Source organism: Staurois parvus, unplaced genomic scaffold, assembly GCF_062004578.1.
Source record: "Staurois parvus isolate SC_StPar_1 unplaced genomic scaffold, SC_StPar_1.0 ptg000208l, whole genome shotgun sequence".
NCBI lineage: Eukaryota > Metazoa > Chordata > Amphibia > Anura > Ranidae > Staurois > Staurois parvus.
This window is the reverse complement of record NW_028318004.1, coordinates 1,920,755-1,941,470: the sequence shown is the minus strand read 5'-3', so window position 1 is coordinate 1,941,470 and position 20,716 is coordinate 1,920,755. Positions and strand designations below refer to the sequence as shown.

Below are 20,716 nucleotides of genomic sequence, written 5' to 3'. Positions count from 1 at the left end.
ACTGGTGTCAGTGGGAGGAATAGCGTCCCATCACTGGTGTCAGTGGGAGGAAAAGTGCCCCATCATTGGTGTCAGTGGGAGGAATAGTGCCCCATCATTGGTGTCAGTGGGGGGAATACGGCCCCATTATTGGTGTCAGTGGGAGGAATAGTGCCCCATCATTGGTGTCAGTGGAAGGAATAGTGCCCCATCATTGGTATCAGTGGGAGGAATAGTGCCCCCATCGTTGGTGTCAGTGGGAGGAATAGTGCCCCATCGTTGGCATCAGGGGGAGCAATAGTGCCCCAACATTGGTGTCAGTGGGAGGAATAGTGCCCCATCGTTGGTATCAGAGGGAAGTATAGTGCCCCATCGTTGGTGTCAGTGGGAGGAATAGTGCCCCATCGTTGGTGTCAGTGGGGGGAGGAATAGTGCCCCATCGTTGGTGTCAGTGGGGGGAGGAATAGTGCCCCATCGTTGGTGTCAGTGGGGGGAGGAATAGTGCCCCATCGTTGGTGTCAATGGGAGGAATAGTGCCCCATCATAGGTGTCAGTGGGGGGAATAGTGCCCCATCATTGGTGTCAGTGGGGGGAATAGTGCCCCATCATTGGTGTCAGTGGGGGGAATAGTGCCCCATCATTGGTGTCAGTGGGGGGAATAGTGCCCCATCATTGGTGTCAGTGGGGGGAATAGTGCCCCATCATTGGTGTCAGTGGGGGGAATAGTGCCCCATCATTGGTGTCAGTGGGGGGAATAGTGCCCCATCATTGGTGTCAGTGGGGGGAATAGTGCCCCATCATTGGTGTCAGTGGGGGGAATAGTGCCCCATCATTGGTGTCAGTGGGGGGAATAGTGCCCCATCATTGGTGTCAGTGGGGGGAATAGTGCCCCATCATTGGTGTCAGTGGGGGGAATAGTGCCCCATCATTGGTGTCAGTGGGAGGAATAGTGTCCCATCACTGGTGTCAGTGGGAGGAATAGTGTCCCATCACTGGTGTCAGTGGGAGGAATAGTGTCCCATCACTGGTGTCAGTGGGAGGAAAAGTGCCCCATCACTGGTGTCAGTGGGAGGAATAGTGCCCCATCGTTGGCATCAGGGGGAGCAATAGTGCCCCAACATTGGTGTCAGTGGGAGGAATAGTGCCCCATCGTTGGTATCAGAGGGAAGTATAGTGCCCCATCGTTGGTGTCAGTGGGAGGAATAGTGCCCCATCGTTGGTGTCAGTGGGAGGAATAGTGCCCCATTGTTGGTGTCAGTGGGAGGAATAGTGCCCCATCGTTGGTGTCAGTGGGAGGAATAGTGCCCCATCGTTGGGGCACTATTCCTCCCACTGACACCAACGATGGGGCACTATTCCTCCCACTGACACCATCGTTGGTGTCAGTGGGAGGAATAGTGCCCCATCATTGGTGTCAGTGGGAGGAATAGTGCCCCATCGTTGGTGTCAGTGGGGGGAGGAATAGTGCCCCATCGTTGGTGTCAGTGGGGGGAATAGTGCCCCATCATTGGTGTCAGTGGGGGGAATAGTGCCCCATCATTGGTGTCAGTGGGGGGAATAGTGCCCCATCATTGGTGTCAGTGGGGGGAATAGTGCCCCATCATTGGTGTCAGTGGGAGGAATAGTGCCCCATCACTGGTGTCAGTGGGAGGAATAGTGTCCCATCACTGGTGTCAGTGGGAGGAAAAGTGCCCCATCATTGGTGTCAGTGGGAGGAATAGTGCCCCATCACTGGTGTCAGTGGGAGGAATAGTGCCCCATCATTGGTGTCAGTGGGGGGAATACGGCGCCATCATTGGTGTCAGTGGGAGGAATAGTGCCCCATCATTGGTGTCAGTGGGAGGAATAGTGCCCCCATCATTGGTGTCAGTGGGAGGAATAGTGCCCCATCATTGGTGTCAGTGGGAGGAATAGTGCCCCCATCGTTGGCATCAGGGGGAGCAATAGTGCCCCAACATTGGTGTCAGTGGGAGGAATAGTGCCCCATCGTTGGTGTCAGTGGGAGGAATAGTGCCCCATCGTTGGTGTCAGTGGGAGGAATAGTGCCCCATCGTTGGTGTCAGTGGGGGGAGGAATAGTGCCCCATCATTGGTAATAGTGACACCAATGATTGGGCACTATTCCTCCCACTGACACCAATGATACTTACCTTGCTGACCCCTGCTCCAGCCTGGGCTCGCTCGCTCCCTCCCTCTCCCATGGTACAAACACTTACCGGTCAGATGGCTTCCTTCTCCGGCCGCTTTCCTCCTCTTCACTCGCTCGTGCTTCGCGGTGCCGCTCGGCTCCTCCTTTCCAAGCTCCACCTCCTCGCCGGTGATTGGCCGCCTGTGTGCCTCTCTTGAGCTACAGTTCCGGTGGCCAATCACCGACGAGGAAGGATTGATCCCGGGGGTGTGTCCAGATGACAGGGACGGCATGTCATCCCGCCCACACCTGCAGACGGATCAAGGAGCGGTGTCTCGGTTCCTAAGGCCATCGGAAATAATTGTTTTCCGATGGTCTTAGGCGACCCCTGGGAAAGTGTCGTTCGACCCCCAAAGGGGTCGCGACCCCCAGGTTGAGAACCGCTGGGCTAGAGAACAGCGATAGTAAATCAGAACCACTTGCAGAATTGAGTGATAATGATTCGTGGGGAAATTCGTCATCAGACACTGAAAATTATTTTGCGACTTTGCTCAGTGATGTGCGAACTTGGCGCTATATTTCACATTTCAGTGTTTGGTTTGATTACATTGTTTAATTAAATTTATTATATTATTTTTTATGATTGACTACTGTAACTCCCTCCTCACTGGCCTACCTCATCGCAGGCTATCCCCACTTCAGTCTATGATGAATGCTGCTGCCAGACTCATTCACCTTACTAACTGTTCTGTATCTGCCACCCCTCTCTGCCAATCCTTCCACTGGCTTCCCATTGCCCAACGGATAAAATACAAAACACTAACACTGACGTATAAAGCCGTTCATAACACTGGCCCTAACTACATCACCGACCTTGTCTCTAAATACCATCCAAACCGTACTCTCCGCTCCTCACAAGACCTCCTACTCTCTAGCTCCCTTGTCTCCTCCTCCCAAGCTCGTCTCCAGGATTTCTCACGGGCTTCACCCATCCTCTGGAACTCCCTACCCCAAGCTATTAGACTATCGCCTACTCTGCTCACTTTTAGGCGCACTCTGAAAACTCATCTCTTCAGGGAAGCATACCCCGACTAACTACTGGAATCCCCTACTCCCCCAACCACTCCATCCCCCACAGCTAATTACCTCTTGTACCACTATCCCCTCCCTCCTAGATTGTAAGCTCCTAGGAGCAGGGCCCTCTAATCCCTCTTTTATTGAACTGTATTGTTACTGTACTGTCTCCCTCCCTAATGTAAAGCGCTGAGCAAACTGTCGGCGCTATATAAGTCCTGTATAATAATAATAATGATTATTTATTAAATTATCATTTATGATTTCGGGTTTCATATTTTATCATACCTGGGATGTTTACTAGACTCTTGTTCGGACAGATTTCAGTGAGATATTCCTAAAAATTACAGGCCTACAATAAAAAAAATACATACTTCCATGCACAAAAATGTACCGCTTTGAGCACAGAAATATGGACATAATCAGACCGCTAGGGAGGCTACGGGCCGTTTTACCCACTTTTATTTAAAGGAAAGCTCCATACAATAGATGTTTCCCACGCAGGGGTATCCACCATCAATACAAACGAACAAACATTTAGCCTCTCAGGTATACAACCCCTGGCTGCTCTGGCTCCTACCTCTCCTAGGTGGCGCCCTCCTGACTCCTGGGCAACGATCTCCTGTCTGCCGGGGTGGAGCCCAGAACCCTAGTCAGGTTATTATTTAAAGCCCTGCACACACCTGTACAATTAGTGTACTGGGGGTTCAGAAAACATGGACCCAAGATTGAAGATTTCATCCCTCCCAGATCACTTTGAAATCTCCAGGCTCCAGATCCCAAAACAGACTTTACGAAGAAATTAGGAAACTGAAAAGCCAGTTTCCTCTGCATGAAATAAACCCTCTGGAGCCCCTCAACCTGTTTAGTGGAGAATCCTGGGGTATAACCTGGATTCTCAGTGACAGCAGTTAAATATTAAACATAGACAAAAAGCACAATAAATCAACATCTCCAAGTACAGAGAGCTTGCTGAAAGTATTCTATGATCACAGGAGGGAGACTTACAATTTACAGAAACCCCAGCCCAAAAAAGAAGAAAAAAAAAAGAAAACACCACGACTAATAATATAATATTCAAATCTTCGATATGCGGTGGGTATGATTTTAGCCAGTTTACAGCAGACAGTATGAAAAGATTTCATCTGAATAGAATAAAACCCCCTGAAGCTCTCCGCTCACTTACAACATCTTCACATAAGTAGAGACAAGTCTCTTATTAATCGCTCAGAACACCGGAGGAGAAGAATAAAGTTACAAACTCCAGGAAAATGTTGAAAAGAATCCTAATAATTAAAACCTCATATAAGCCTTCCCTCTTTCTGCCTACGTATTGTACAAGTGTAGCGGCAAAGAGGATGGGCTCCAACTCCCACATATGCGTCTATGGGCGGCCAAGGTTTCTGTGCTGAGAGCGTGTTCACTTTGTGCTCCAACACAGTGACCGAGCTGTCATAGACAGTTCCCAGTCTCCAGTAATTTTCCATAGTAGGCGGGACTGGCTTCCGATCATGTGGCCACTGTGACAGCCAATCACACATATGCGACTAAGGGCGGCCGAGGTTTCTTTGCTGTGAGCTCTTTCACTGTATGCTACCCAGGGCAATGACCTGTCAGACAGCTTCCGTTCTCTAGTAACGATCAGGAGCAGGCAAATCCTGATCCCGATCATGTGACCGCCAGTCACAGTGGTCTAGTGATTGGGCAGTCCTTCTGGCCTCTGGGTGGAAAGACCCTGTTAAAGGGGTGCCAGGGCTGGGCAGGAAGGGGTTAAACATCTTACTATCATCTCAAAAGTTGTTTTCAAACTTTTTAAAGTGGTTGTAAACCCTGACTAGTCTCAGGTGATACACAGAAATACAATAATTTCTACTAAATAAGTTGTACCTGTTTATCTGCAGTATTCTCTTCATCTGTGCTGAATTTACAAGCTTGTCTGAGAGATCAGAAATTAGGAATTACGGGGTAGGGAGCTCAAGTTACACTCTGCAGAGCTCAGTGAGAGCCGATTGGAGGAAAGTGACACAACTCCCCCTCCTTCAAACAACTCACAGGAACAGAGCTGAGGCTGACAATCACAGGCTGTGTGAAATTATACTCTGCAGAACTCAGTGAGGAAAGCTCAGAGAGCGGATTAGAGGGGAGAGACATCCTTCCTCCAAACAGCACACAGGACCAGATCTGAGGCTGACAATCACAGGTTGTGTGCTGGAGATTCCTCCCCTGCCACCATTTTTCTCAAATTCTCCTACATACTTTGTAACTGTTTATATGCCATCATCTCCTCTCTACCTCTGTTCAAAGTCCAGAATTTATACAGCTTGTCTAAGCTTTCAGAAAGCAAGGGGCGGGGAGCTGAAATTGTACTCTGCAGAGCTCAGTGAGGAGAGCTCTGAGAGCGGATTAGAGATAAGAGAGACTCTTCCTCCAAACAGCACACAGGAACAGATCTGAGGCTGACAACCACTGGCTGTGTGCTGGAGATTCCTCCCGTCACCATTTTCTCTTGGTGTCAGGAAAACTGGTCAGAAATTACTAATGCTGATAGCAGAGGAATGAGGCAGTAGACAGAAATGACACTTAGTGCTCTGAATTGAAACAAGCGCACACTATAGAGGGATATGGCCTGTTCATATTTCATGTCTGAGGTTTACAACCACTTTAAATCTGCAGCTATCATTAAAAGAGTACCCAGGGATCCTGCCATGAAGGTGCTTGTTCAGGCACTTCCTGTGATGGGTTGACAGATGGCTGCGCAGAAGCCTGGGAAGCCAGTCCAGAGCAATGATGTGCATGTACACACAATATTGGTATAAACCTCCTGTGCTCCCAAAACAATAAATACAGATATAAAAAAAAAACCAAAAAACAAAGAAGAAGGAGCTGCCATCATCTAATGATATACCTAATGATCTATGGACCAAAATTGAAATAAATGATGTAGCGCTACCTAAAATATATAATATATATTAACATGCATAAGTGAATACCGAGAAATAAACACACAAAAATACATGTGATAAATTCTAAAATAAATATACGAAAAAAATTATAAGTGACTTGATCCTCATAAGATCAAAAGTAAATACTAATCGTGTCTGAAAGTGACGTGATCCTCTGGGGATCCTCTTGTGAAGAAAGTGAATAACAATCCACTACGGGATTCAAAGTGATACCAATAACTAAAAGTGTCTATACCAGGCATGTCCAAAGTCCGGCCCGCGGCCATTTACGGCCCGAGGGTCGGTTTAATACGGCCCTCCATGTCAGTGTGTCAGTGTGTCTTATGGAGCGAATATGGAGCGGCCGGTCCGGTATTTCCACCGCGGCCGTGTCAGAATACCGGGCCGGCCGCTCAGCTCTGCAGCGGGACCTTACCTGTTCCTCTATCCAGCGGCGCGCTGTCTTCCGGCTTCTGTAGTGTGGGTGCTGGGCATGACAGCCGGGTGCCAAGTGCGCATGCGCAAGAAGCGGTGCTTTTTGTGAATGGTAAGGCGGTACCTGGGACACATGACAGATCCCAGAAGCCGCCGGACCAATCACAAAGCGCAAGTGCTTCTCGCTCATGCGCACTGGGCACCCGGCTGTCATGCCGAGCGCCATTACAGAAGCCGGGAAGACAGCGCGCGGCTGGATCGAGGAACAGGTAAGATCAAACAAAAACTCTGCGGAAGTAAGAGCGGGTACCTGTCAAATTCAGGTACCCGCTCCCCACCTCCCCAAAGGTCAGCAGTCATCTGTGCTGTCCGCAGTCTCTGGTCATCCCTGTGCTGTCCGCAGTCTCTGGTCATCCCTGTGCTGTCCGCAGTCTCTGGTCATCCCTGTGCTGTCCGCAGTCTCTGGTCATCCCTGTGCTGTCCGCAGTCTCTGGTCATCCCTGTGCTGTCCGCAGTCTCTGGTCATCCCTGTGCTGTCCGCAGTCTCTGGTCATCCCTGTGCTGTCCGCAGTCTCTGGTCATCCCTGTGCTGTCCGCAGTCTCTGGTCATCTCCTGTACTGTGTCCGCAGTCTCTGGTCATCCCTGTGCTGTCCGCAGTCTCTGGTCATCTCCTGTACTGTGTCCGCAGTCTCTGGTCATCTCCTGTACTGTGTCCGCAGTCTCTGGTCATCTCCTGTACTGTGTCCGCAGTCTCTGGTCATCTCCTGTACTGTGTCCGCAGTCTCTGGTCATCTCCTGTACTGTGTCCGCAGTCTCTGGTCATCTCCTGTACTGTGTCCGCAGTCTCTGGTCATCTCCTGTACTGTGTCTGCAGTCTCTGGTCATCTCCTGTACTATGTCTGCAATCTCTGGTCATCTCCTGTACTATGTCTGCAGTCCATTAGTTCAGAATTTTTTTTTTCCTGTTTTCTGCCTCTAAAACCTAGGTGCGTCTTATGGTCAGGTGCGTCTTATACGGCGAAAAATACGGTAACTTGGCATAAAATAATTTATTTGCATTTAATTGTAATGGTTCAAAGAATGTTTGGAAAAATGTTCGGCCCTCCACCATGTTCACTTCATCCAATCTGGCCCTCTTTGAAAAAAGTTTGGACACCCCTGGTCTATACCAATGATCTTGAAAGTGGGTGTATATATGAATTGATCCTAAATAGGATCTAAGGTGATGGATCTAACACTCAAACCAGTAAGATAGAATAGTCCAACTGGGACTGATACATAAACACTGTCCAAAATTAGGACTGAAGGCGAAAGAAAAACGCATATAAATCCAGGAAAAACTCCTTATTACAATACTAAGCAAAGAATACCCCCAAAAACAAATGTCTAACCAAACATAAAAAATTGTGTGAAACAAAATAAATCACACGTGACAATAAACACTGAAATGAAATAACTGTGTCACACTATGACATCGCATGTATGCATCAGAAGCCTTCCGGTACCCATTCGTTAATGTGCTGGTAGTGTGCAGGGAGCGCGCTCTCAGCACAGTAAAGTGTTTGCCTTGGGTCGTATTTATGTGCCAGGTCAGCGGGAAGTGGTTAAAGAGGACTCACCTCTATACTAAAGTCACCAAAAAAGGTCTACCTGCAAAAGACAAGCGAGCATTCCTACCCTTCCTGCTGTCCACACTGCTGAATGCCGCTTTATAAAATATGAAAAGACCCCCAAAGTATGCAAGGGAAACTGACACTTCCAGGAGTGTCGATCTGCTTGGTCCCCCCAAGCTCTCACTGGTTCGCCTTGCTGACCTCCTTGTCAACATGGTCTACTGCAGGGATGTGGAGATCAGCAGGAGGAACCCCTGAGAGCAGTGGGGGACACAGGGGATCAGAGATCCCAGATGTGTTGGTTTTCAGCAGAATTTGGGGTTCTCAGTTCTCATGATCCAAGTAGCATTCCATAGGAAAGGTAAATGTGTATGCTCCTCTTTAACAGGAACCTTTATTTCTTGGAAACCTTTGTATTGAGGCAGGGACACTTTAAAGTGGACCGATACTCACCTTCCCTCCAGCAATTCAATGCATACAAGCACTCTAGCTGCAGTTACAGCTTCTACTGAATTCTTGACTCTGCATTTCTCACAGTGTGCATTAGAAGCTGCAGAATGTTAGACCACCTCATTGCCTGATCGGAGGACATCCAGCATCCACTAGCTCTTTCCTCCCTAGCCTGTCCCTGGCTAGCCCCTTTCATTCATTGGATTTCTGTGCTTTCAATCACGGATGCTCGGCATCACACATGGGCCTTACCTGAGGTGGTCTGCATGCAAATACAGCCTGCCTAGGAGCACCCAATTCACCAGACATCCACCCTCCAAGGAGGTGATTGGAACACCTGAATCCAATGATTTGGAGAAGTGTCCCAATACTTTTGGTAATATAGTGTATCTAAAATCAAAACTTTTTTTTTATGATAATTGAAGGGTTAAAACCTGACAGTTTTTTTTTTACAATCTGTGTGGAGTTTTCCCTTCACTTCCTGTCCTGTACACACAACAGGAAGTAAGTGGAAAGGTCCCCAAAGTGACCCCATTGGGAGATTTCCGCTCTATTCCTGTTCCATTGACAACGGAAATGTTTAATTCTCCCTCTCCTTCCGTCACTGTGATAATGGTTACCAGCAAAAATAGAGAGGCTAAATCTTCCCAATGGAGACACAGACTGCAAAACAACCCAACTCAGGCTTCAACCCTTCCCCTCTTCATACAAAACAAATGTTTTGGCCAAGGGCGGACTGACCATTTAGGCACTCGGGCACTGCCCGAGGGCCCAGGGTCAGTAGGGGGCCCCATGAGATGCCCCTGGTACCTTTTATAGGCTTTTTTGGGTGTGGTTTGAGTGTTGGCGAGGACACGGGCCCCATAATTTCCTATTGCCCGGGGGCCCCATGAGTTGTCAGTCCGCCCCTGGTTTTGGCTCTGGGGACACTTTGATGCAATGCTATGCAGCAATATGGAATAGAACAACTGCCAGAGAAGGGAAACGAGTCACTAAATATGAGGTTTTGTCACCACCTGGTGGAAGAATAGAACACTGCATGCTGGAGCAGATTAAAGGTTTGGGTTTTTTTTTTTTTTTTGTTGAACAGCTATTATTATTATTATTATTATTATACAGGATTTGCTGATATTTAGATCACTATATTGTATTATATAATATATTCATCTAAAATTAAAAAAACTTACCAATATTTTTCATAATTTAAAAGTTTGATTTCCTGAACAAACAGCAGTTTTCAAAGTAACGATTTCCAAATAAAAATATGGGGGCTGCCATAGTGGTCTTTTTTTTTTTTTTTTTTTTTAAATACACTTGCCTATTTTTGGGTGTAGGACCCCCCACTAGTCATCAGATCATCAGTAATCGGGGGGGGGGGGGGGGGGGAGCCCTGGCAAGAGGAAGCAAAGCCCTGCTCCCCTATCAAGATGGGTGCCTCCGCACAACAAGGCAAGGTAAGTCAGTAAAGGAGGCAATACTAGTGACTAGTCTTTTGCCCTCTACTATAACCTTTCATAGTACAGGACCTCTTTAAAGTGGTTTTACACCTCAGACATGAAATAAAAACAAAGCATATCACTCTATAGTGTGTACTTGTCTCAGTCCAGAGCACTAAATGTCATTTCTGTTTGCTGCCTTGTTTCTCTGATATCAGCATGAGTCACTTCTGATGAGTTTTCCTGACACCAACAGTTTTCTCAGCGCTTTACAATAAAGGGAGACAATACAACAACAATACAGTTCAATACAAGAGGGTTAGGAGGGCCCTGCTCATTAGAGCTTACAATCTAAGAGGGAGGGGCTAGTGGTACAAAAGGTAGTAACTGTGGGGGATGGACTGGTAGGAGTAGAGGATTCCAATATTAGCTGAGGGCAGGGTAGGCTTCCCTGAAGAGATAGGTTTTCAGAGATCGCTTAAAAGTGAGCAGAGTAGGCGATAGTCAGATAAATTGGGGTAGAGAGTCCAGAGGATGCAGAAGCTCTGGAGAAGTCCTGGAGACGAGTATGGGAGGAGGATACAAGGGAGCTAGAGAGCAGGAGGTCTTGCAAGGAGCGGAGAGGACGGTTTGGGTGATATTTGGAGACAAGATTGGAGATGTAATTCGGGGCAGAGTTATAAATGGCTTTATATGTTATTGTTAATGTTTTGAATTTTATCCGTTCTATAGTTCTACTTTAAAAATACTTTATAGAATGAAATGATAAGCACCATAATGAAAGTGCGAGTAGCTTTTCCCTCCAGAGTTCTCATTCCAGAAAACACTCTTTCTGCTGATTCTGGATCATCACAAAGTGGTTCTTCACCAGCAGCATCTTCAAGGAAAGAAGTGTTACAAACCACGTTACCCTAAAAAATACACAAACCCTTCATTTGTAGAGAAAATGATGCCTGAAAATCAGGAGAACATTGATCAAGCTCCTCAAAGAGCAATATACTGTATGCTTCTGGATCAGCATGGTCAATGACTGAACATGCATATTGGCAGGAAGCTCTTACATTATTACCAGGGAAAGGGGGGGGGGGTGGTTACCTGTTCTCAGGTATAGCCGAAATGTTCTGATCATACACAGTCCTCGGAATTCTATTTGTAATAAAAAATACAATTTTAAAAGCAATATTCATTTATTTACTGAATAAGCTGAACTTTTATTTATAGGTAATGTTGATCCAGATTGCCTCTCGGGGGATCAGCAAGGAATATTTTTCCCCTGCAGGAGCAAATTGGATCATGCTTTGCTGGGTTTTTTGCCTTCCTCTGGATCAACTGTGGGTGTAGGATTATAACTTTTTTTTTAATGGTTGAACTGGATGGACTTTTGTCTTTTTTCAACCAGACTAACTATGTAACTATGTATTTCAAGCATAATACATTTTTATACACTGCATTGCATCTTCTCAGTGAAACATAATTAATTTCAATTTCTAAAATGACTTCACACACATTTTTCCGAAATGTAAATTTTTTTGAGAAAAAAAACGACCTTATTTTCTCATGGATTAAAAATTCCAGAAATGTTACATCTCTAGGTTGTGCTGGGGATTTTACTCATCATAGTGTAGTCATATCATGTAGCAAGTTCAGTTAGTAACAGGGTCTCTTTAACCTCCCTGGCGGTATTCCTGAGTGTAGCTCGGGGTAAAGTTTCAGTACCAAAAGCGGTAACCCCGAGCTACACTCGGGCTTACCATGCGGCGTTGCTCCGGGATTCCCTGCAGAGCTTACCTTGTCCTGCGCTCCCGCGATGTGTCCCCTGCAGCGTCCCCGGCCATCTCCTCCGGCCGATGCCGGCATCCGGCTTCCGTGTTCCGGTCCCTGTCACATCGGGACGTACGGGCGCCAGAACTGGCGGCAAATTTGAAAATTTTAAAAAATGACATTTTTTTAAAAACGATTATTTCATAGTAAAACATTCCTGTATCAAACCATTTCACATACATTTTGTCCCGAGTGCTTTGTCCGGCGCCCTGCCTGCATTTTTACTGTTCTTTCTGCCTGGAAACTTAGAAAAGTCCATGGCGTCAAAAAGCGTCCCTTTAGGTCAAAAGCGGTTTTAGACCGGCTAGAGAACAGCGATAGTAAATCAGAACCACTTGCAGAATTGAGTGATAATGATTCGTGGGGGAAATTCATCAGACACTGAAAAGGATTTTGCGACTTTGCTCAGTGATGTGCGAACTTGGCGCTATATTTCAAATTTCAGTGTTTTTGGTTTGATTATATTATTGATATAAATTTATTATTATTATATTATTATTTATGATTATTTATTAAATTATAATTTATGATTTCGTGTTTCAAGTTTTATCATATCCGGGATGTTTACTAGACTCTTGTTCAGACAGATTTCAGTGAGTTATTCCTAAATTACAGCCCTACAATAAAAAAACGACATATTTCCATGTAAACAAATGTACCGCTTTCAGCACCAAAAATCTGAAATAATCATACCGCCAGGGAGGTTAAAGAGTTGGGGTGGGGGGGAGTGGTAATGTTTTACTTTGTCATTGAACTTTCTATGCCTAGGTTCACACCTAAGTGTTTTTTGCTGCTTTTTGCAGAAAAGCACAGCAATCCATTTCACACGATTTCCTATGGGACAGGTTCACATCTCTGTTTTCACCCGGTGCCTTTTTTGGAAAGGGTCTGGGACTTTTTTCTTTAAACGCAAAACACTGCGTTTTTGGTTCTATAGACATCAATGGAGGCGCTGCAGAGAAGCTTGTAGTGCATTTTTGAGGCCTTTTTGATGCATTTTGCATTTTATTCTGCCCAGCAACAAGTTGAAAAAAGAAGAAACACGGAAAAAACGCATGTGCAAAAATGCAAAACACACTGCAGAAACAGATCAATCGCAAACTGCATAGGTATGAACCTAGTCTATATGTGCCTTTGCTGCCATCTGCTGGATTGTACCGCGGTAATGAGAATACATTCACGGGAATGTGTAACATATTTATATAAAACAGTACATTCAACACAATTTATGGGATGTAAATAATTTTACCATTACCAGACAAGGGGGTTATTTACTAAAGCTGGAGAGTGCAAAATATAGAGTAGCTCTGCACATACACCAATCAGCTTCCAGGTTTTATGGCCAAAGCTTAATTGAACAGGTTGAAGTTAGAAGCTGATTGGTTACCATGCAGAGCTGCACCAGATTCTGAGTGAACCAGCTTTCGTAAATCTCCCCTTTAGTGTAACTCTTAAAAAAAGAAGAAACTTTTGTTCTTTTTTGTTTCATTTGTAACAATGTATGCATGCACATCGGGGCAGTTATCTTAGGACTGATGTACACTGCCGCTGATAATCTCATGTTTAGGAGATGTTCAGCGATTTTTCAGCAGCCCCTGAACTCCCCCTAATGTTTTCCTATGTGTCCATGTACTCATCTTCGTTTACAGTCGTTTACAGGCATTTGAGTTCACAGTCGTTTTTTTTTAATGCAACAAACTTGCGTTCAGCAGTCCATTTTATCAGCGTTTCAAACGCAAAACACTTGTAAACGCGGCAAATTACGTTTATAAGCGTTTGCGGCTGAATTTTTTTTAACTCTTCCAGTTCCCGATGCTGTCCAGAACCTTTTTTCATCATGAAAAATGCATGCAAAGCATTTTCAGGGTGCTCAGATGGACAAAACACTGAACACAGGATGTTCCTACCAAGCTTGTCACACATTGTAATGACCAATTCACACCTCAGACCTCTCCCACCCTTGGAAACAAAAGATATGTTAATGACCAATTCACGCCTCAGACCTCTCCCATCCTTGGAAACAAACGATATGTTAATGAGCAATTCACACCTCAGCCCTCTCCCACCCTTGGAAACAAACGATATGTTAATGGAAAATTCACACCTCAGACCTCTCCCACCCTTGGAAACAAAAGATATGTTATTGACCATTCACGCCTCAAATTCCTCATGAAGACCCCCTGCCAGGTGGCCTTAATGACTCACTCCAACAGCCACCTATCCCACCCTTGGAAATAAAAGAAATGTTAATGAACAACTCACATCTAGCTAATGTCAACACATACTGCTATCTCTACTTCTACTCTCTGTATTTCTCTGAAATAATTAACAATTTACCACTTTTCAGTGCATTCTGGGCATTTGGGAGGTTCTCCTGTGCTTATCTTTAAAAAACGCTTCTAAAACGCAAATGCGCATAAATGCGTTATGCAAACGCGGCTAAGCAGATGTTTTTAAACCTGTGTTTTCACGCAGTCAGTTTCCATCATTCAGAAGTGTACACGGAGCCGAACATGTTGTATGTAGGCTGTGCTTCTAACAATCAGCAACTGCAGTAGAATGGGGGTAAGTGGGGGTTTAGGCCCGGGTTCACAGTGAGGCAGTCAGTAAATTGCAGCGTTTTCTGTGCGAATTCCGCACCACATCATAATCGCACCTGTTCATGCGAACCTCTGCGGGTGTGTATGTTAACACTCCTAAATCGGTCCGCAAAATGCAGTGCGATGTGCAGAATCAGATCGCATAGGTGTGAATACCCATGCGATCCAATTCTAGTGAGGACCCAAAAAAGGGTCCTGTGTGCTTTTGGTGCGGGTGCGATCTGAGCCATACATAATGTATGGCTCCAATCGCACCGCACACAATTCACATGTGATTTGTACAGGAATGCGGTGCAGTTCCTGTGCAAATCACATACGATTTACCGCACCGCATGCTTTCACCCCCATGCAACACTTGACAAAGAATTTTGAAAAAAGATCAATGATTTTCCTTACTTTCTGATGTAAAACACATCAATAAAAATGTCAGGGCATTACAAATAGGGGTGAGCTCAGGCAGATTCCAAACCCACCTGAACTAACCGCCAGGCAGCTGTCACTGTGGACAACCAATCATACGTGACCAAGGCATTCCCTGCCCTGCATCCTCACATACAGGGGGTCTGTAAATGTATGGTGACAGGGCCGGGAATGCCTCAGCCACTTACATCTGGCTGTCTGCAGTGACAGATTCCTGCCGGGTTTGGAATCTACCTGAGCTCATCAGTGTTTTTAATGTCCTGACATTTTTTGGAGGTGTTTTAAAACAGAAATTTAGATTATTTTTTTTTTCAAAGATTTTTGGCAGTGTTGCATAACCAAGTCATTGTCAGTCAAACTATCGCAGCACTGAAAATGGGAAAATGTCCTTGTCAGGAAGGGTGATATACAGACTAGTGCTGAAGTGACCAACATAAAATTAAAAAAAAAAAAACCTGGTAAAGTCCCAGCTCGTCCATCCCTCCGTTACATAACTTTTTATGTAGCTACTGGGCAAGAAGCACAGGGAAATACTATAAAGCAGGGGCAGACAACCTTGGCACTTGAGCTGTGCTGACATCTCATCATCCCTGAGAGAGGCATGGAGGAGCTCAGCTATGAGGAAAGATAAAGAGGAACTGAATTTATTCTCTCTGGAGAAGAGGAGATTAAGGGGGGATATGATCTCCATGTATAATACATAAGGGGGGATATGATCTCCATGTATAGTACATAAGGGGGGATATGATCTCCATGTATAGTACATAAGGGGGGATATGATCTCCATGTATAATACATAAGGGGGGATATGATCTCCATGTATAATACATAAGGGGGGATATGATCTCTATGTATAATACATAAGGGGGGGTATGATCTCCATGTATAATACATAAGGGGGGATATGATCTCCATGTATAATACATAAGGGGGGATATGATCTCCATGTATAGTACATAAGGGGGGATATGATCTCCATGTATAGTACATAAGGGGGGATATGATCTCCATGTATAATACATAAGGGGGGATATGATCTCCATGTATAATACATAAGGGGGGGATATGATCTCCATGTATAATACATAAGGGGGGATATGATCTCTATGTATAATACATAAGGGGGGATATGATCTCCATGTATAATACATAAGGGGGATATGATCTCCATGTATAATACATAAGGGGGATATGATCTCTATGTATAATACATAAGGGGGGATATGATCTCCATGTATAATACATAAGGAGGGATATGATCTCCATGTATAATACATAAGGGGGGATATGATCTCCATGTATAATACATAAGGGGGGGTATGATCTCCATGTATAATACATAAGGGGGGATATGATCTCCATGTATAATACATAAGGGGGGATATGATCACCATGTATAATACATAAGGGGGGATATGATCTCCATGTATAATACATAAGGGGGATATGATCTCCATGTATAATACATAAGGAGGGATATGATCACCATGTATAATACATAAGGGGGGATATGATCTCCATGTATAATACATAAGGGGGGATATGATCTCCATGTATAATACATAAGGGGGGATATGATCACCATGTATAATACATAAGGGGGGGATATGATCTCCATGTATAATACACAAGGGGGGGATATGATCTCCATGTATAATACATAAGGGAGGGATAGGATCACCATATATAATACATAAGGGAGGGATATGATCTCCATGTATAATATATAAGGGGGGCTATGATCACCATGTATATAACATAACGGGGGGGGGGCTATGATCACCATGTTTAATACATAAGGGGGGGATATGATCACCATGTATAATACATAAGGGGGGGGATATGATCACCATGTATAATACATAAGGGGGGGATATGATCACCATGTATAATACATAGGGGGGGGGGGTATGATCTCCATGTATAATACATAAGGGGGATATGATCTCCATGTATAATACATAAGGGGGATATGATCACCATGTATAATACATAAGGGGGATATGATCTCCATGTATAATATATAAGGGGGGGCTATGATCACCATGTATAATACATAACGGGGGGGGGCTATGATCACCATGTTTAATACATAAGGGGGGGATATGATCACCATGTATAATACATAAGGGGGGGATATGATCACCATGTATAATACATAGGGGGGGGGGGTATGATCTCCATGTATAATACATAAGGGGGATATGATCTCCATGTATAATACATAAGGGGGATATGATCACCATGTATAATACATAAGGGGGGATATGATCTCCATGTATAATACATAAGGAGGGATATGATCACCATGCATAATACATAAGGGGGGATATGATCACCATGCATAATACATAAGGGGGGATATGATCACCATGTATAATACATAAGGGGGGATATGATCACCATGTATAATACATAAGGAGGGATATGATCACCATGTATAATACATAAGGAGGGATATGATCTCCATGTATAATACATAAGGGGGGATATGATCTCCATGTATAATACATAAGGGGGGATATGATCTCCATGTATAATACATAAGGGGGGATATGATCTCCATGTATAATACATAAGGGGGGATATGATCACCATGTATAATACATAAGGGGGGATATGATCTCCATGTATAATACATAAGGGGGGATATGATCTCCATGTATAGTACATAAGGGGGGGATATGATCTCCATGTATAATACATAAGGGGGGGATATGATCTCCATGTATAATACATAAGGGGGGATATGATCTCCATGTATAATACATAAGGGGGGATATGATCACCATGTATAGTACATAAGGGGGGGATATGATCTCCATGTATAATACACAAGGGGGGGATATGATCTCCATGTATAATACATAAGGGAGGGATATGATCTCCATATATAATACATAAGGGAGGGATATGATCTCCATGTATAATACATAAGGGGGGATATGATCTCCATGTATAAATACATCAGTGGTTCATATAGTGAACTCGGTGTAGAGTTACTCACCCTGAGGTCATCACAGAAGACAAGGGGGCACTCTTTACGTCTGGAGGAAAATAAATTTAATCTCCAAACACGGAAAGGTTTCTTCACAGTAAGAGCTGTGAAAATGTGGAATAGACTCCCTCAAGGGTTGTTGTTTCTGGCCAGCTCAGTGGATTGCTTCAAAAAAGTCCTGGATTATTTCTTAGATACACAGAATATAACTGGATAAAACATTTATAGGTAAAGCTGATCCAGGGAATATCCGATTGCCTCTTGGTAGATCAAAAAGGAATTTTTTTCCCCTGCTGGAGCAAAATGAATCAGGCTTCAGTGACAACTCGGATTGGCGGTTCCCTGCAGCAGTCTCAGGGCTTTAGGACATCTACACAAGGGAGGCTTTTATAGCAAAAAAATGCATAAAATACATTAAATGCACATATGGGAAGATTATTGTTGATATCAAAGGCCTGACAATAGGGTCTCTTTAAGTGATTTTCTGTTCAATCCAATGTGCTTTTAGTTTTTGTTCACTCACCCCCCCCCCCCCCCCTCCTCCTCCAAATACCTACCACCTTTCCTGTGTGCAACCTATTCATCAGCAACAGCATGGTTGAACGTACGCCCTTCTCCCCCCCGCCCCCCCCCCCCGGAGCTGTGAATAGCACCTGCGCATCCATACCCACACAACCCAAGCTCTGGCACAGGCAGCGATAAACACCAGACAGCGGCTCTAACCCTCCCCTGCTCCACCAAAACTAAAAGCTTTGTCTGGAGTTCAGCTTTAAATATTTTGGGCTTTAGCAGAATCCATACCTCCCACTCCTTCATAAATAGTTTGGCTTCTGCTGGGCTGACATGTTTATGTCTTCTAAATTCCTCCTTCACGTACTGGTCGCCCAGAGCTTTCAGGTGGAGGGGCAGAGTGCGGTGGAGGAGAAGGATCTTCTTGTAGAGGGACATCACCCGGGACAGGTGAGAAGACATTCCCAGCGGGGTCTGCAGAAAGCACATTGGGGACATCAATCAATGATGAAAACAAACAGTATGTTCAAGCCATTGTAGTGACATTCCGGGGAATTTAATAAAAGCATCACTGACCATTTTCTAGAGCCCTTAGGCCCTAAGCCTTTGAAATTACCTGTTAAAAATCCCTAACATTTCAGTAATTTAACACCACCTTCAGCAGATTCAGGTAGTTCTTACTTGCGTCACTTATTATCGCATCAAATTAAAAGAAATAATTACCTTCAATGCGTAGATAACAAAACTAGAGGTAATTAAGACTTACTCCAACTTGGTGTACAGAAACAGGCAGAGTGCCTGTCTCTGTACGAAGGGTAGCAGAGTGACATATTTGCTCCCGCTACCCTCTCCCTGTCACTGGTTGTTAAAGACACTGGCAGCTTTTACAGCTGACAGCCACCTAGTAACCAGTAACACCGCAGTGGGTGGAGTCTGTTGGGAAAGCTGAGACAGTAGTTGTAGGGATGCACCAAAATTTTGGCCACCTAAACAGATCAGCCGAAAATAACTATATCAGCATTTTGCCAATAGGAAACATTTAGCCAAGACAGGAGACTGTGTGTACTGCAGATGTGAGGGTGGGGGGGGGGGGGGACGGCTAAGAAAGGCAGGAGAGCATTGTATACAGTGACTGGCTGTCACTATATGCAAGTGCCGTTTTTTTTATGTAATTACCGGCTTTTTTTTCTTCGCTATAGCTCACAGAATCAGCTGTCACTTTCCCCCAGCTAAAAGAAACACAGTTTCCTTTTAGTTTCTTTCCCTGAGTTAAATTAAACAAAGTTCCCTTTTAGTTTCCTTCCCGAGATAAAGGCAAAGTTTCCTTTAGCGCCTAGGAAAGTGACAGCTAATTCTGTGGCTATAGTGAAGAACAAAAAAAAGCAGGCAATTGCATTTAAAAACCAGCACCAACATATAGTGACAGCCAGTACGGGAGCCTCTCTGTATACACTGCTCCTCTCCTGCCCCCTCCTTGCACACACTGCCCACCACCCCCTCCACCCTACAAAGAGGACCTGTCACTCATACGCTATCACATACGGGACTATTGGTGTAATCATTGGACCCGATCACCCTGTGGCTCCCCTAAGGTTGCCACCTCATCTCTTTAAAACCAAATAAGTATTAGTTACACAGGTTCTGGGGCTGATTAAGGTGGTAAATAAACTCACTTAGTACCTTATCTGCCGTAAATTAGCCTCAGAACCTGTGTAATGAATATGTGTTCGGTTTAAAGGGATGAGATGGTAGCCCTAGCTCCCACTGAAAGCAGGCAGGAGGGAGAGTAGAAGCCAGGGGAGCCACGGAGAGATCTGTTTCAGTGATAAAACAGTACAGCCGGCTCTCCTGCTTATCGGTAGCCAGCACCCCCCCCCCCCCCCCGTTAACCTGATGGGGCCAGGCCTTGTACAGGATGGTCAGCTGTACAGCCTTATCAGCAGCCCTGTATGTAAGGGTATGGGACACTACTAGGTTTTGCTGGTGAGGAGGCAAGAACTGCAGGGGTGGGGACTGGGAGCTTCAGACAATTTAGGGGGCTAGGGAGGAGGTCAGGAGGCTAACTTAAAGTGATACTGAACCTAAAAACATTTTTTGACCTTAATGCGTTGCTTGCATTAAGGTAAAAAAAAAAAAAAAAAAAGATCAGAGCTGTATACAGCTGCATCTCTTCTCCCCTTCCTCTTCACGCAGAATCTCGAACAGCAGCACAAGCCATTGGCTCTTGCTGATGTCAATCAAATGTAGTGAAGAGTAAGTGGGGGCAGGGCTAAGTCCCGCTGTGTATGTCTATGGAGCGCGGCTATTTTT

General features: G+C 44.9%; 1 protein-coding gene across 1 annotated transcript in view; it reads right to left on the bottom strand.

Moving 5' to 3' along the window:
* The window catches only part of SDHAF3 (succinate dehydrogenase complex assembly factor 3), a 56,868-nt gene that overhangs the window by 34,596 nt on the left and 1,556 nt on the right, over positions 1-20,716 (bottom strand). Inside the window, exon 2 of the mRNA XM_089678662.1 lies at positions 18,698-18,880. Within this exon, the coding sequence (XP_089534788.1) occupies positions 18,698-18,868 (171 nt within the window). The 5' untranslated portion in view covers positions 18,869-18,880. The remainder of the gene's footprint in view (positions 1-18,697; positions 18,881-20,716) is intronic.